Source organism: Rhinolophus ferrumequinum, chromosome 21 (genome assembly GCF_004115265.2).
Source record: "Rhinolophus ferrumequinum isolate MPI-CBG mRhiFer1 chromosome 21, mRhiFer1_v1.p, whole genome shotgun sequence".
NCBI classification, from domain to species: domain Eukaryota; kingdom Metazoa; phylum Chordata; class Mammalia; order Chiroptera; family Rhinolophidae; genus Rhinolophus; species Rhinolophus ferrumequinum.
In genome coordinates, this window is record NC_046304.1 from 12357939 (window position 1) to 12374020 (window position 16082).

Genomic DNA, 16082 nt, shown 5'->3' on the forward strand with positions numbered 1-16082 from the left:
CACCTTTGCACATAGTTTTGAGTTTAAAGCATTTGTCTGTCTCCTAGATTATTCAAAATTAAGTTCTTAATTTCCTTTGTTGTTCTTTATAGTTTCCGAGAGAAGAAATGAGAAATTTTACATATATATATACATATAGATATATTCCACTTGAGCTCCTCAATTAAAGAAATATTGAAATTATATATACATATATATTCCACTTGAGCTCCTCAATTAAAGAAATACTGAAAGATGTGTACTTCACTAAGAAGAAATATGATCTCAGAAAGAAAGCACAGGATGTCAAGAGCACAAAAATATATAAATATATTTGTTCAATCTAATTAACTCATTCACTTAAGGTATTTGATTAACTATTGACTATAGGGAAATAATTATAATAACTATTTTTTGTAGTAAAATAAAGATGTGACCTAAAACGGCAGACAATAAAAAGTTGTTTCCTTGTTTGGGAAGAGACTGTATATATTGAATTTTAGATTTCATAGAAAATTTTATAGTTAGATTTGTGATTTTAAAAATGTAAAGTTAAACACACACACACACACAAAAGAAATACAATTGAAAGCATTTGAGATCTTGCTTTCTGGCAGTTGTCATCAGTGTTGGCTCCAATAAACTCTTATAAATTAAAAGAAAAAAGAAATACAATTGATGCTTCTAAGTCAGAAGAGGGGAGAAAAAGGGTAATATAAAAACACTGCCAATTAAACAGAAAAAAGGAGAGAGTAAAAAGCAAAGGAAAGGTGGTAAAACATTATACTCATAATAAGACAGAGAAATAGGTCCAAATATATCAAGATTTCCAATACACATAAATTTACTTACAAAATATTAAAGATGACTATATTAGATTACAAAAATAAAATCTATTTGCAAACTATTTAAAAGAGACATCTGGGACAAATCCACACTGAAGCACTAAAACAAAAAAAAATGGATGGCAAAAAATACACCATGTAAATACAAACCAAAAAATATCATTTAATATTTGCATATCATTTAATGTTTGCAAAAGAGAAGGTAAAAAAGTACTAATAAAGATACAGAAAGACACTATGTAGTACCAAAAGGAACAATCACCAAAATAATGTAACTGTTATAAACGTGTATAGACTCAACACTTAAAATATATAAGTCAACAATAAACAAAAAACAAAAATTGAAAGGATCAATGAATAAATCCTCAATCTCTGTAAAAGAATTTAGGCATACCTCTTTGAGAATCTAGTAGGTTAAGCAAACTTAAAAATTAATGACAGGGGAGCTGATACCTCTTTAACATGGAAAAAAATATAAATATAAATCCTACATCTTACTGGGGAAAAAATAGAGGAATTTCTACTAGTCAGAGAAAAGGCAAGATTGTTCACTCTCCCCATTATAATTTAATAGATTATTGGAGGTGTTAGCCACCATAAGAGGTGGGGTGGGAAGGAACAATAGAGAAATAAAAATATAGAAAGGTAGAAGTAAATTTATCTTTATTTGCAGATTATATCATTATATATCTGGAAAATCCAAAGAAGTAAGTGAAAAACTATACTAAAAACAATATGAAAATTTAGTAAAGTAGCAGAATACAAAATTAAACAGAGAAATCAGAAACCTTTATATAGAAAACAACAACTAGTTGGAAAAAATAATGAAAACCATATTTAATGAAAGACCATAATAGTAATAAACAAGAAAATTTTCTAGATTATAAATTTAATGTAAAATAAATGTACAAAACCAACATGAGAAAATTAATAAAACATATTGCAAAGACAAAAGTCAGACTTGACCAAGTGAAAAGACATGTCATGTTTATGAATAGAAAGATTCAACACCATGCTGATTCTCCCTAAATTAATTTTAAAAGGTAATGCAATCTTAATAAATGCAGGGTTTTTTTTTTCTAGACCTAAAAAATTGATTATAGAGTTTATTTGAAAGAATAAACTGGCAAAAATACCCAGGAAATCTTTGAGAGAAAAAAGCTTTGGGGCCATAGCCATAACCCAGTCAAGTATTAGATACAATTTAAAGCCTCCATCATGAAAATTGTGGGGCTGGTGCATGAGTAAATACATCACTGAAACCTACAAATCTGGAAATAGATATAAGAGCATGTGACAAATAGTATATATTAAAGATATCATTTACCCTCATTGTGGAAAAGAAGAACTTTTAAATAAGTGATGTTGAAACAAATGGATACTCATATGGAAAAAGGTAAAATTTAAACCATAAAGTAGGGAAATTTCCAAATGAGTCAAGTATCCAAATGTAAAACAACAATAACAAACACCCCCCCATAAGTGGTAATAGAGAACGTGGGTGAATTCCTCTAGAATATGACAGTGGGAAGGCTTTTCTAACTATGACCAATTCTAGCAGCCATAAAGAAAGATGAATTTGATTCTATAAATACAAAACAAACAAATCTTTTCATGGCAATACCTCACAAATGAAGTAAAAAGACAAATAGTAAACTGGGAAAAAATTAGCAACTTTCACCATGAAGTGCTATTATTTTTAATATGTAATGAGCTTCAAAAATTTGAGAAGGAAAACACCAATAACTCCATTAAAAAAAACAATGAGCAAAAGGTATAAACAGCTAGTTCACAGAAACAGAAACTAAAATGGCCACCCAGATTGCTTCCATATCTTGGCTGTTGTACACAATGTTGTAATGAACATAGAGGTGCATATAGCTTTTTGAATTAGTGTTTTTTTTCTTTGGATAAATACCCAGAAGTGGGATTGCTGGGTTGTATGGTATAACCTTTTTCAGTTTTTGAAAGAATCTCCATACTGTTTTCCATAAGTCTGCTCCAATTTGCAGTACTACGAACAGTGCACAAGGGTTTTCCCTTTTCTTCACATCTTTGCCAACACATGTTGTTTGCCAACTTTTGACAATAACTATTCTGACTGGGGTGAGGTGGTATCTCATTACGGTTTTGATTTGCACTTCCCTAGTGATTAGTGATGTTGAGCATATTTTCATATGTCTGTTGCCTATCTCTATGTCTTCTGTGGAGAAATATCTATTCAGATCCTCTGCCCATTTTTAAATTGGATTGTTTATTTTTTTGGTGTTGAGTTGTATGAGTTTTTAAAATAAATTTCAGATATTAACCCCAATCAGATACACGTATCATTGGCAAATATCTTCTCCCATTCAGTAGGCTGTCTTTTTGTTTTGTTGATGGTTTCCTTTGCTGTGAAAAAATGTTTTAATTTGATGTAATCCCATTTGTTTATTTTTTCTTTTGTTGCCCTTGTCTGAAGAGATATATCAGTAAAAATATTACAAAGGGAAATGTCTAAGAATTTACTTCCTATATTTTCTTCTAGAAGTTTTATGGTTTTGGGTTTTACATTTAAATCTTTAATCCATTTTGAGTTTATTCTTGTATATGGCATAAGAAGTTAGCCTAGTTTCATTTTTTTTGCATGTATCTGTCCAGTTTTCCCAGCACTATTTTTTAATTAGTTTCGGGTGTACAAAACAATGTAATAGTTGACATTTATCATTTATATCCCTCACAAAGTGATAACGCCCCTCCCCCAATCTACTAAGCCTCTTATATTGCATACAGCCATTACATTTCCACTGTCTCTATTCCTAATCCCAGCACTATTTATTAAATATACTATTTATATCCCCAATGTAAATTCTTCTTTCATCATAAATTAAATGATCATACAGGCATGGATTTATTTCTGGGCTCTCTATTTTTTTCCATTGATTTATGTGTCTGTTTTTATGCCAATACCATGCTGTTTTGATTCCTATAGTCTTGTAGTATAATTTGATATCAAGTAGCATGATACCTCCAGCTTTTTTCCTCTTTCTTAGAATTGCCGTGGCTATTCGAGGTCTTTCATGGTTCCATATAAATTTTAGGATTATTTATTCTAGTTCTGTGGAAAATGCCATTGGTATTTTGATAGGCATTGCACTGAACCTATATATTGGTTTGGGTAGTGTGAACATTTTAACTATATTAATTTCTTCCTATCCATGAGCCTTGTATATGTTTCCATTTATTTGTATCTTTAATTTCTCTCTTCAATGTCTTATAATTTTCTGAGTACAGGTCTTTTACTTCCTTGGTTACTTCTATTCCTAAGTGTTTTATTTTTTTGATGCAATTGTAAATACAATTGTCTTCTTAATTTCTCTTTTTGATAGTTCATTATTGGTGTATAAAAATGCAACTGATTTCTGAATATTAATTTTGTATCTGGCTACTTTATTAAATTCATTTATCAGTTCTAACAGAACTAAGACACCTAACATAAAAAAAGAGGAAACAGAGGGGCAAAAATCATAGAATACTACCAAACTAAAATAACAGACAGAAACACAAAGACAAAGAAACAATGCAGGGCGGTTGGATGGCTCAGTTGGTTAGAGTGCAAGTTCTCAACAACAAGGTTGCTGGTTCAATTCCTGCATGTGATGGTGGGCTGTGCCCCCTGCAACTAAAGAGTGAAAATGGTGACTGGACTTGGAGCTGAGCTGCGCCCTCTACAACTAAATTGAAGGACAATTACTTAATGCTGACGGGCCCTGGAGAAACACACTGTTCCCCAATACTACCCAATAAAAATTAAAAAAGAAAAACTTAAAAAAAAAAAGTAAAAAGAAAAGAAACAATGAAGACACGAGCTACCAGAAAACAAAAGATAAAATGGCTATAGGAAATCCTCATATATCAATAAGCACACTAAATATAAATGGACCGAACTCACCAATAAAAACGCAGAGTAGAATAAAAAAAAAAAAAACCCATCTATATGTTGCCTCAAAGAGAAATATTTCAGCTACAAGGACAAATAAAGACTCAAAATGAGAGGGTAGAAAATGATACTCCAAGCAAATGGCATCCAGAGAAAAGCAAGTCTAACCATACTTATATCTGATGAAACACATGTCAGGATGAAAAAAGGTAACAAGAGACAAAGATGGACATTTCATAATGATAAAGGGGACAATACAACAAGAAGACATAACACTTATCAATATATATGCTCTCAATCAGGGAGCATCAAAATATATAAAGCAACTATTGACAGAACTAAAGGAAGAAACTGACAAAACCACAATTATATTAGGGGATCTAAATACACCACTGACGACAGCTGTAGATAAATCATCCAAACAGAAATTCCATAAGAAAATATCAGCTTTAAATGACACATTAGACCAAATGGACCTAATTGACATTTACCAAGCATTTTATCCTAGAACATCAGACTATACATTCCTTTCTAGTGTACGTGGGGCATTCTCAAAGATAGATTATATGTTGGGACACAAAACTAGCCTCAGCAAATTTAAGAAGACTGAACTCGTACCTACCATATTCTCTGACCATAATGCTTTGAAATTGGAGATCAACTGCAAAATGAAGGCCGAAAAAAAACACAAATACATGGAGATAAACAACATGCTACTAAACAATCACTGGGTCAAAGAAGAAATAAAAGGAGAGATCAAAAGATACATGGAAGCCAGCCCGGGTAGCTCTGGTGGTTGGAGCGCTGGCTCCTATTGCCAAGGTCACTGGTTCGATTCCCACATGAGCCAGTGAGCTGCGCCCTCTACAGCTAAGATTGTGAATAGCTCTCCCTGGAGCTGGGCTGCCGTGAGCAGAGGGAGGTTGCCATGAACTGCTGAGAGCTGCTGAGTGCTGCCGTGGGCTGCTGGTGGCCAGCATGAGTGGGCAGCAGCCAGCGTGAGTGGCTGGCAGCCAGCGACAGCTGCTGTGAGCTGCTGTGAGCGGCCAACCAATGACTGGCAACTGACTGCCTCAGCCGGGGGGAGTGCAAGGCTCATAACACCAAGGCTCATAATACCAGCATGTGCCAGGGAGCTGTGTCCTACACAACTAGATTGAGAAACAACGGCTTGAGCCAGAGTTGGGGGGGGAGGACGAGGCGGAAGAAAGGGGGAAAATATTATTTAAAAAAAGGTACATAGAAACAAATGAGAATGAAAATATACCAAAATTATTGGGATACTACAAAATTGTAATAAGAGGGAAATTTATATCATTACAGGCCTAGCTCAAGAAACAAGAAAAAATGAAAACCAAAGTCAGCAGAAGGAAGGAAATAATAAAAATTAGAGCAGAATTAAATGAAATAGAGAACAAAACAATAGAAAAAATTAATGCCACAAAGAGCTGGTTCTTTGAAAAGATTAATAAAATTGACAAACACCTGGCTAGACTCACTAAGGAAAGAAAAGACACAAACAAAATCAGAAATGAAAGAAGTTATGACAATACCACAGAAATACAAAACAACATACAAGAATACTATGAAGGACTATGTGCCACCAAATTCAATAACAAATTCTTAGAAATATATAACCTCCCTAGAATGGATCATGAAGAACTGGAAAATCTAAATAGGCCAATCAACAGTAAGAAAATTGAAATGATCATTCAAAACCTCCCCAAAAGCAACTGTCCAAGATCAGATGGCTTCACTAGTGAATTCTACGAAACATTCAACGATAATTTAATACCTGTCCTCCTCAAAAAATTGAAGAGGCAATATTTCCTAACTCATTTTACGAGGCCAACATTACCCTGATACCAAAACCTAGTAAGGATAACACAAAAAAAGAAAACTACAGACCAATATCTCTGATGAATACAGATGCAAAAGTCCTAAACAAAATACTAGCAAACCAAATACAACAATACATTAAAAAGATTATACATCACAATCAAATGGGGTTTATTCCAGGGGCACAAGGATGGTTCAACATGTATGAGCAAGTCGAACATCACATAAACAAAATAAAGGATAAAAATTATATGATCATATCAATAGATGCAGAAAAAGCATTTGACAAGATACAACAACCATTTATGATTAAAACACTTACTAAAATGGGCATAGAAGTACCTCAACATAATAAAAGCCATATACAACAAATCCTCCACTAATATCGTACTTAATGGTGAAAAACTGAAAGCTTTTCCAATAAGATCAGGAACAAGACAGGCACGCCCCATTATCACTGTTATTCAACACAGTATTGGAAGTCCTAGCCAGAGCAATCAGGCAAGAGAAAGAAATAAAAGGCATCCAAATTGGGAATTAAAAAGTATAATAAAATTGTCACTTTTTGCAGATGACATGATTCTTTATGTAGAAAAACCCTAAAGACTCCACCAAAAAACTATTAGAAACAATAAACAAATACAGTAAAGTTGCAGGATATAAAATCAATGTACAAAAATCCATTGCATCCTTATATGCTAACAGTGAAATTTCAGAAAAAGAAATGAAAACAATAAAAACAATTCCTTTTGCAATTGCAACAAAAGAATAAAATACCTAGGAATAAACTTAACAAAGGGTGTGAAGGACCTATACACTGAAAACTACAAAACATTACTGAAAGAAATTGAAGAAGACACAAAAAAACTGAAAGATATTCCATGTTTATGGATTGGATGAATCAACATAGTTAAAATGGCCACATTACCCAAAGCAATATACAGATTTAATGCAATCCCCATCAAAGTCCCAATGGCATTTTTAAAAGAAATAGAACAACAAAATCATCAGATTTGTATGGAAACACAAAAGACCCTGAACAGCCAAGGCATTCCTAAGAAAAAAGAATAAAGCCAGAAGTATCACATTGCCTGACTTCAATTTATACTACAAAATAACAATAATGAAAACAGCATGGTATTGGCAGACAGACACACAGACCAATCGAATTAAAAACCCAGAAATACATCCACATATATATGGGCAGATAATATTTTACAAAGGATCCAAAAACATACAATGGAGAAAAGAAAGCCTCTTCAATAGATGGTGCTGGGAAAATTGGAAAGCCACATGCAAAAGAATGAAACTAGTCTGCTATCTGTCACTATATGCCAAAATTAATTCAAAATTGATCAAAGAGCTTTCTGTCGGTGGACGCCGCCGAGTAAGCATCGTTAAAGTCACCCCTCCCGCGGTCGTCATGTCTAAGTCAGAGTCTCCCAAAGAGCCTGAACAGCTGCGGAAGCTCTTCATCGGAGGTTTGAGCTTTGAAACAACCAATGAGAGTCTGAGGAGCCATTTTGAGCAATGGGGAATGCTCACAGACTGTGTGGTGATGAGAGACCCAAACACCAAGCGCTCCAGAGGCTTTGGGTTTGTCACCTATGCCACTGTGGAGGAGGTGGACGCAGCCATGAATGCAAGGCCACACAAGGTGGATGGAAGAGTTGTGGAACCAAAGAGGGCTGTCTCAAGAGAAGATTCTCAAAGACCTGGTGCCCACTTAACTGTGAAAAAGATTTTTGTCGGTGGTATTAAAGAAGACACTGAAGAGCATCACCTAAGAGATTATTTTGAACAGTATGGGAAAATTGAAGTGATTGAAATCATGACTGACCGAGGCAGTGGCAAGAAGAGAGGCTTTGCTTTTGTAACCTTTGATGACCGTGACTCTGTAGACAAGATTGTCATTCAGAAATACCATACTGTGAATGGCCACAACTGTGAAGTAAGGAAAGCCCTATCTAAACAAGAGATGGCTAGTGCTTCATCCAGTCAAAGAGGTCAAAGTGGTTCTGGAAACTTCGGTGGTGGTCGAGGAGGTGGCTTTGGTGGGAATGACAACTTTGGTCGTGGAGGAAACTTCAGTGGTAGAGGTGGCTTTGGAGGCAGTCGTGGAGGAGGAGGATATGGTGGCAGTGGGGATGGCTATAATGGATTTGGTAATGATGGAAGCAATTTTGGAGGTGGTGGAAGCTACAACGATTTTGGCAATTACAACAATCAATCTTCAAATTTTGGACCCATGAAAGGAGGGAACTTTGGAGGCAGAAGCTCTGGCCCCTATGGTGGTGGAGGTCAATACTTTGCCAAACCACAAAACCAAGGTGGCTATGGTGGTTCCAGCAGCAGCAGTAGCTATGGCAGTGTCAGAAGGTTTTAATTACTGCCAGGAAACAAAGCTTAGCAGGAGAGGAGAGCCAGAGAAGTGACAGGGAAGCTACAGGTTACAACAGATTTGTGAACTCAGCCAAGCACAGTGGTGGCAGGGCCTAGCTGCTACAAAGAAGACATGTTTTAGACAATACTCATGTGTATGGGCAACAAACTCGAGGACTGTATTTGTGACTAATTGTATAACAGGTTATTTTAGTTTCTGTTCTGTGGAAAGTGTAAAGCATTCCAACAAAGGGTTTTAATGTAGATTTTTTTTTTTTGCACCCATGCTGTTGATTGCTAAATGTAATAGTCTGATCATGACGCTGAATAAATGTGTCTTTTTTTAAATGTGCTGTGTAAAGTTAGTCTACTCTGAAGCCATCTTGGTAAATTACCCCAACAGTGTGAAGTTAGAATTCCTTCAGGGTGATGCCAGGTTCCATTTGAAATTTATTTACAACCTGCTTGGGCTCAGTCAGAAGCCATTGTCTTCAGAAACCTTGGTGTAGTTGAATTGACAGTTACTGTGTTGGTGATCTGGAGCTCACCATTAAAAGGATCACCCAAGCAGAGTCTGGAGTTTATTTGGTGATTAATGATTGTTGGCACATCCTATGCAATATATCTAAATTGAATTATGGTACCAGATAAAATTATAGATGGGAATGAAGCTTGTGTATCATCCATTATCATGTGTAATCAATAAACGATTTAATATCCTCTTGGGGAAAAAAATTGATCAAAGACCTAAACATAAGACTTGAAACAATAAATTGCATAGAAGAAAGCATAGGTACTAAATTTATGAAACTTTGGTTCAGAAAAGATTCTATGAATTTGACCTCAAAGGCAAGGGAAGTAAAAGCAAAAATAAATGAATGGGACTATATTAAACTAAAAAGCTTCTGCAGAGCAAAAGAAACCATCAACAAAACAAAGAGGTAACCAACTGAATGGGAGAAGATATTTGCAACCAACGCCTCCAAAATATGTAAAGGACTCAAAGAACTCAACAAAAAAACAAAAAAACACACAATTTTAAAATGGACAGAGGACCTGAACAGACACTTCTGTCAAGAAGACAAACAGCCAACAGATATATGAAAAAATGCTCCACTTCACTAGCTATTAGGGAAATGCAAATCAAAACCACAATGAGATAGTACCACCTCACACCTGTTAGAATGGCTATTATCAACAAGACAAGGAATAACAAGTGTTGGAGAGGTTGTGGAGAAAAATTCCTTTTCCCCCATACACAGCTGGTGGGAAGGTAAATTGGTACAGCCACAGTAGAAAACAGTATAGAGGTTCCAAAACATTAAGAATAGTGTTACCATATGACCCAGCAATCCTCTTCTGTGTATCTATCCCAAAAATCTGAAAACATTTACCCATAAAGACATATGTACCCCTATGTTCATTGCAGCATTATTTCGGTGGCCAAGACATGGAATCAACTAAATATCCTTCGATAGATGATTGAATAAAGAAGATGTGGTACATATATACAATGGAATATTACTCAGCCATAAGAAAAGATGAAATATTGCCATTTGCAACAACATGGATGGATGTTGAGATTATCATGCAAAGTGAGATAAACCAGACAGAAAAAGGTGAAAACCATATGACTTCACTCATATGTGGGATATAAAACTGAAAGCAACAAACAAACAAGGCAAACCAACCAACCAAAAATCATAGACACAGACAACAGTTTGGGGGTTACCAGAGGGTAAGGGTTGCGATTGGTAGAAGAGGGTGAAGAGGGTCAAATATATGGTGATGGAAGAACTGACCCTGGATGGTGAACACACAATGCAGTATATAGATATTGTATTATAGAATTGTACACTTGAAATCTATACAATTTTACTAACCAATGTCACCCCAATAAATTTAATAAAAATTTAAAAAAAAGAAATTCTGCCATTTGTGACAGCATGGATGAACCTGGAGGACATTAGGCTAAGTGAAATAAGCCAGACAGAAAGACAAATACTACATGATCTCATTTATACATGAAATCCAAAATAGTCAAAGTCAGAAGCAGAGAGTAGATTGATGGTTGCCAGAGGCTGGGAGCTGGGAGAAATACGGAGCTGTTGGTCAAAGGGTACAAAGTTTCAGTCATAAGATGAAAAAGTTTTGGAGATCTGGTATACAGCATAGTGACTATAGTCAACAATGCTGTATTGTATACTTGAAATTTGCTAAGAGGGTAGGTCTTAAGTATTCTCACCACAAAGGGAGGGAGGGAAGGAGGGAGAAAGGGAGGGAAGGAGGGAAGGAAGGGAAATGGTAACTAAGTGAGGTGATAGATAAGGTACTTAGCTTTGTATACATCATTTCACAATGTATACAAAGCATCAAGTTGTACACCTTACATTTATAAAATTTCTATTTGTCAATTATACCCCAGTAAAGCTGGAAAAAATTAAATATAAAAATAACACATGGGTGTCTCAATCACTCTGGTTCTGGAGCTCAGTGCTGACACAGAGCTTCCAATAACTCTAAACATCAGTTCTTATGTTTAATACTGTTCAGCCCCAGAGAAATTGTTCAGAACATCCTTTCTCTATGTCCTTGAAATAAAAGGTGGTTACATTCAAACGTCATGAAGATTTGTGGGTTGTGCAGCTGCCAACACCAAAAATAAGACACTGATTCAACATTCGGGGAGCCTTTAAGCAGCAAACATGCTTAAGAGAGAGAAAAGACAAATTAATTTGTTAAATCCTTCCTCTTAGCACAGCATGGGTGTAATAGATTCTTGCACAATGAAATATTGTTTTCTAGTAGTTCCAAGCATCCATTATTTTCCTTCTCTTTATGTTCCAAGTCATGTTTCAGAAATACTCAGAAATTAGCACAGTATTCATAACAGTTACATGTCAGCCAAGAAACAGTTTTTAATATTAAATAATTTGAGTTACTCTTAAATTTGTAACACAAATGTAAAGTATGAAGTGTAAAAGATAGTGAAAGTATCACAACATAAGTAAAAAATAAAATATTTTATAAATTTTTTTGCAATAATTTATTGCAATATGTAAAATTATATAAATATGTCAAATTCATGGTTTATTTCTGAATTTAAATGTTCCTTTAAGAATTGAAAATTCTGATTGCTACTGTCTCAATAAAACAAACTTTCTCCAAATTGAAATCAACAAATAATTATCTAAGAACTGCAATGACTCAAGAAAGATTGTGAATTTGGCATTGCTGTCAATTAAACACAATTATGTGAAATCTTGACTATGAAAACATACTTAGTGGGCTGGCCCGGTGGCTCAGGCGGTTAGAGCTCCACGCTCCTAACTCCGAAGGCTGCAGGTTCGATTCTCAAATGGGCCAGTGGGCTCTCAACCGCAAGGTTGCCAGTTCAATTCCTCGAGTCCCGCAAAGGACGGTGGGCAGCGCCCCCTGCAACTAAGATTGAACACGGCACGTTGAGCTGAGCTGCCTCCCGGATGGCTGAGCTGCCTCCCGGGTGGCTCAGTTGGTTGGAGCGTGCGCTCTCAACCACAAGGTTGCCGGTTAGACTCCTTCAAGGGATGGTGGGCTGCGCCTCCTGCAACTAACAACGGCAACTGGACCTGGAGCTGAGCTACGCCTTCCACAACTAAGACTGAAAGGACAACAACTTGACTTGGAAAAAAGTCCTGGAAGTACACACTGTTCCCCAATAAAGTCCTGTTCCCCTTCCCCAATAAAAATCTAAAAAAAAAAAAAGAAAAAAAGAAAAAGAAAACATACTTAGTGACTTCTAAAAATAAGGGAAGAAAAAGAAATTACATGAAATAAATTCATAATAAATTATTATTTTTATTATACCTTAATTTTAATAGTTATGCAAACATTGCCAGCCTATCAATATATTATCCTGATATCATAATAATAAAATTCAAGCATCTTTGATATATTTCTTACCTCATTTCACATTTTTTCCTTTCTCATTTTTTATTCTGTTCATACGAAGGAATATTTGTCAAGATAGGAAGACATATTTCATTTAACAGTTTAGTAGTTTCATTTGTGACTTTTAACTTTTTGGACACACAATATGCAGACCTCCAGGCCTCATAAATGTTAGACCTGCCTTAAACAGATCCTGTAGTCTTTCTGAACCATTTCCATTCTGTGAAATAGAGATCATACTACCTTCCTCACTGAGGTGCTTTAAATATTTTAATGAAATTATGTATTCGAGAGTGCTTAACTCATGAGAAATTCGAAATAAAATTTTTGTTGAAGGAAGATAGTTATTGTAAAAATCTATATGTGACAACTAAAAAGGTACAAAAATGAAAAACAAAGAATGAGCTGGACTTAGTGACCGACTATTTTTTTTCAAAGAGAAAAGCTGAGCACTCCCGGGTAGCCAGTCTATCCATAAACTAAGGAATTAGACTAAATGATTTCTAAGGCCCTATTCAGCTCTAAGCTTAGCATTCCAATAATAATGGTAATTTTTTTTTTAAAGCTAGCATTACAGAAGACTTATCAAGCATTTTCAAAATACTCCTTAGATCTCCTCCTCCCTTGACCAGTAAGGAACCCGCAGAATGACATTCTTGGTCTTTACTGAACACTGACCATGGACCCGGAGAGCAACATATGGAATACAAAAATAGACACTGTTCCCTGAGATGCAAGCCATCTGGTTAGATTCAGAACCCACTTGAATGGGGTTTGGTAAAATCCATCTTTGGCTTCCTCACGTTTTGGGTTTTGCTTGCCATTCTTTTTCTTAAGGCATCAAGTTTGGTTATTGATTGGGATCTTTCTTCTTTTTCCATATAGGTGTTTACAGCTATAAATTTCCCTCTGAACACGGACTGGATTCCAGGGTTCAGAAAAAGTTGACTCTGACAGTTTTTGCCGGTTTATTGGTTATTTTGTGGAGGAGGTAGAGCCCTGGAATTCCCTACTCTGCCATTTTGGGGGACATAACTCCTAGTGAAATTCACCTAAAACCACCATTTATGAATTGTACGATCTTGACTGAAGATCTCACTCCAGAACGAAGCCTTGCGTTGGAAGCCCTCTCTCCTACCTTTCTAGGGGGATCTTCAACTGATCCAGCTGATTCTCCCTACAATCCTTTTGCTCCAGCCAATGCAATTCAGCTGCTGTTGTCCAAACAACCTCTAGACCTTAGCAGTTCCTTTACCCAAGCTAATCTCTTTTCCCAGAAGCGATCCACACCAAATTTCCCGGTGAAAACCTCATGCATCCTTCAAGACATAGCTCACAGGCTGTCCAGCAGACCCCTCCCTCTTCTCTTCCCAATAGCACAACGTCTCTAACCAACACGTTGCCTCAGTTGGAGTTATTTTTGTCTTTGTATCAGCCTGGGTTTTAGCAAAAAATATATAACAACTGAAAGGGCTTAACTAAAGGGAATTTCCAAGACAGGACAAACCAACAAACATTTGTTGAGCACCTACCATATAGCTGCAAAACTTTTAGTAGAAGCTTTGAATGACAAAGCTTCCTCTTATAAGAGTTTGTTCCAAAGCACTAAAAAAGCCCTTAATCCTTGCTTTACGACTTTAATTTGTTCCTGAAAACCTGTTGCTAAATTTAAAAATTCCCATGATTTTTAAAAATTAAATTAATTGGGGTGCCATTGGTTAATTTGAATGGTAAAATTGTAACGAATTTCATCCCAATCCAAGATACCCAACTATTTTTCACAAGTACAAAAATGTACTAACCAAACAACGGGAACACATTTATATAAGCAGTAAATAAAAGTTTGAAAGCAAATAAGTACAGTTTGCACATAAAATTAAATATAATGAAGGCCAGAGAAGAGAAGAGTTCATAGTGGGTGGTGCTAGAGGAGGGAAGATGCTGAATTTAACTTCCAGGGGGGCATTCAGCATCACAGGATACTTTTCTATTCCTTGAGACTTGGACAAAAAAAGAAAAGATTAACATGACTGTGCTTCAAAACACATGAAAATAGCACACAGGTCTAACAGACTGAAGATTTGTAGAATATGCTACCTCTTCATTTCTCTCAGACTTTGAAGACTAAGCAAAATTATTTAGGTTCATCCAAATACAGTGCAGAATTTAAATTTTCTCTATACAATATTCTTTAACTAGAAATTGTTTTGTTGACTAAGTTACTAAGTGGTTCTTTACCTGAAACCATAATATCAAAATACTGCTTCTTTAAAAAAACCCACAAAATATTACTTCTTATAGCATAGTAATTTACCATGTTTTTGAGTAGACAAGTCATCCCACCAAAAGTAAAAAATATATATATATTAAAAAGAAGCTATTCAAAAAGTGTTGTAACTTCTCAGAAGCTGTCATGATGTAAACTATTATGTGAATAAATGTTTTGTAAGGTAAATTTGTGTAGGAAGCAAGACTTGCTGGTTATTCCCCACTCGCCTAGCCTCCCAGCCTAATGAATTCTCCATCTTTTTCTGTCTTGCTTTGTGCGCTACTGTGTTTCCCGAAAATAAGACCTAGCCGAACCATTAGCTCTAATGTGTCTTTTGGAGCAAAAATTGATATAAGACCCTGTCGTGCAGGGTGTCATGTGGGGTCTCTGGTCCCGCTCCCCGCACAGAGCCACAGATAGGGGAGTCATAGCACTATAGTCTCACTGGTGGCTGGGTTGGAGACACAGGAAGCAGGAGCCACACTGTCTGCAACCTGCCATCCACTTCTCTCTACCAACCAACCTCACTTGCTAGCTGCAATCCTCTGTGCTAACTGCAATCCGCTCTTGCTAGTTCAGCCACCATCCGCTTGCTAGCCGCCATGTACTGCTAGCGTAGCCACAGCAGTTACATTAGTGACCAATGGCTCACTGGTTACAGCTGATGGGCAACTAGCCACAGCTGATGGCCATCCAATCACTACCCGAGTGAGCACCTTTCCACATGAGGGCGAGAGCCTGGAAACTGCACTCCTAGCTCTGTCCCCACAGCCCCGGTCTTATTTTAATACACGACCCAATCTTTATAATATTATAATATAATATAATATAATATAATATAATATAATATAATATAATATAATATAATATAATATAATATAATATAATATACCGGGTCTTATATTAATTTTTGCTCCAA

General features: G+C 35.9%; 1 protein-coding gene across 1 annotated transcript; it reads left to right on the forward strand.

Moving 5' to 3' along the window:
• The first annotated feature begins 7951 nt into the window (after positions 1 to 7951).
• Positions 7952 to 9689, forward strand: LOC117012728 (heterogeneous nuclear ribonucleoprotein A1-like). Its single transcript, XM_033089128.1, has one exon. It carries the CDS (start codon positions 8006 to 8008, stop codon positions 8966 to 8968), a length of 963 nt encoding a protein of 320 aa, XP_032945019.1. The 5' UTR covers positions 7952 to 8005; the 3' UTR covers positions 8969 to 9689.
• Positions 9690 to 16082: the final 6393 nt, after the last annotated feature.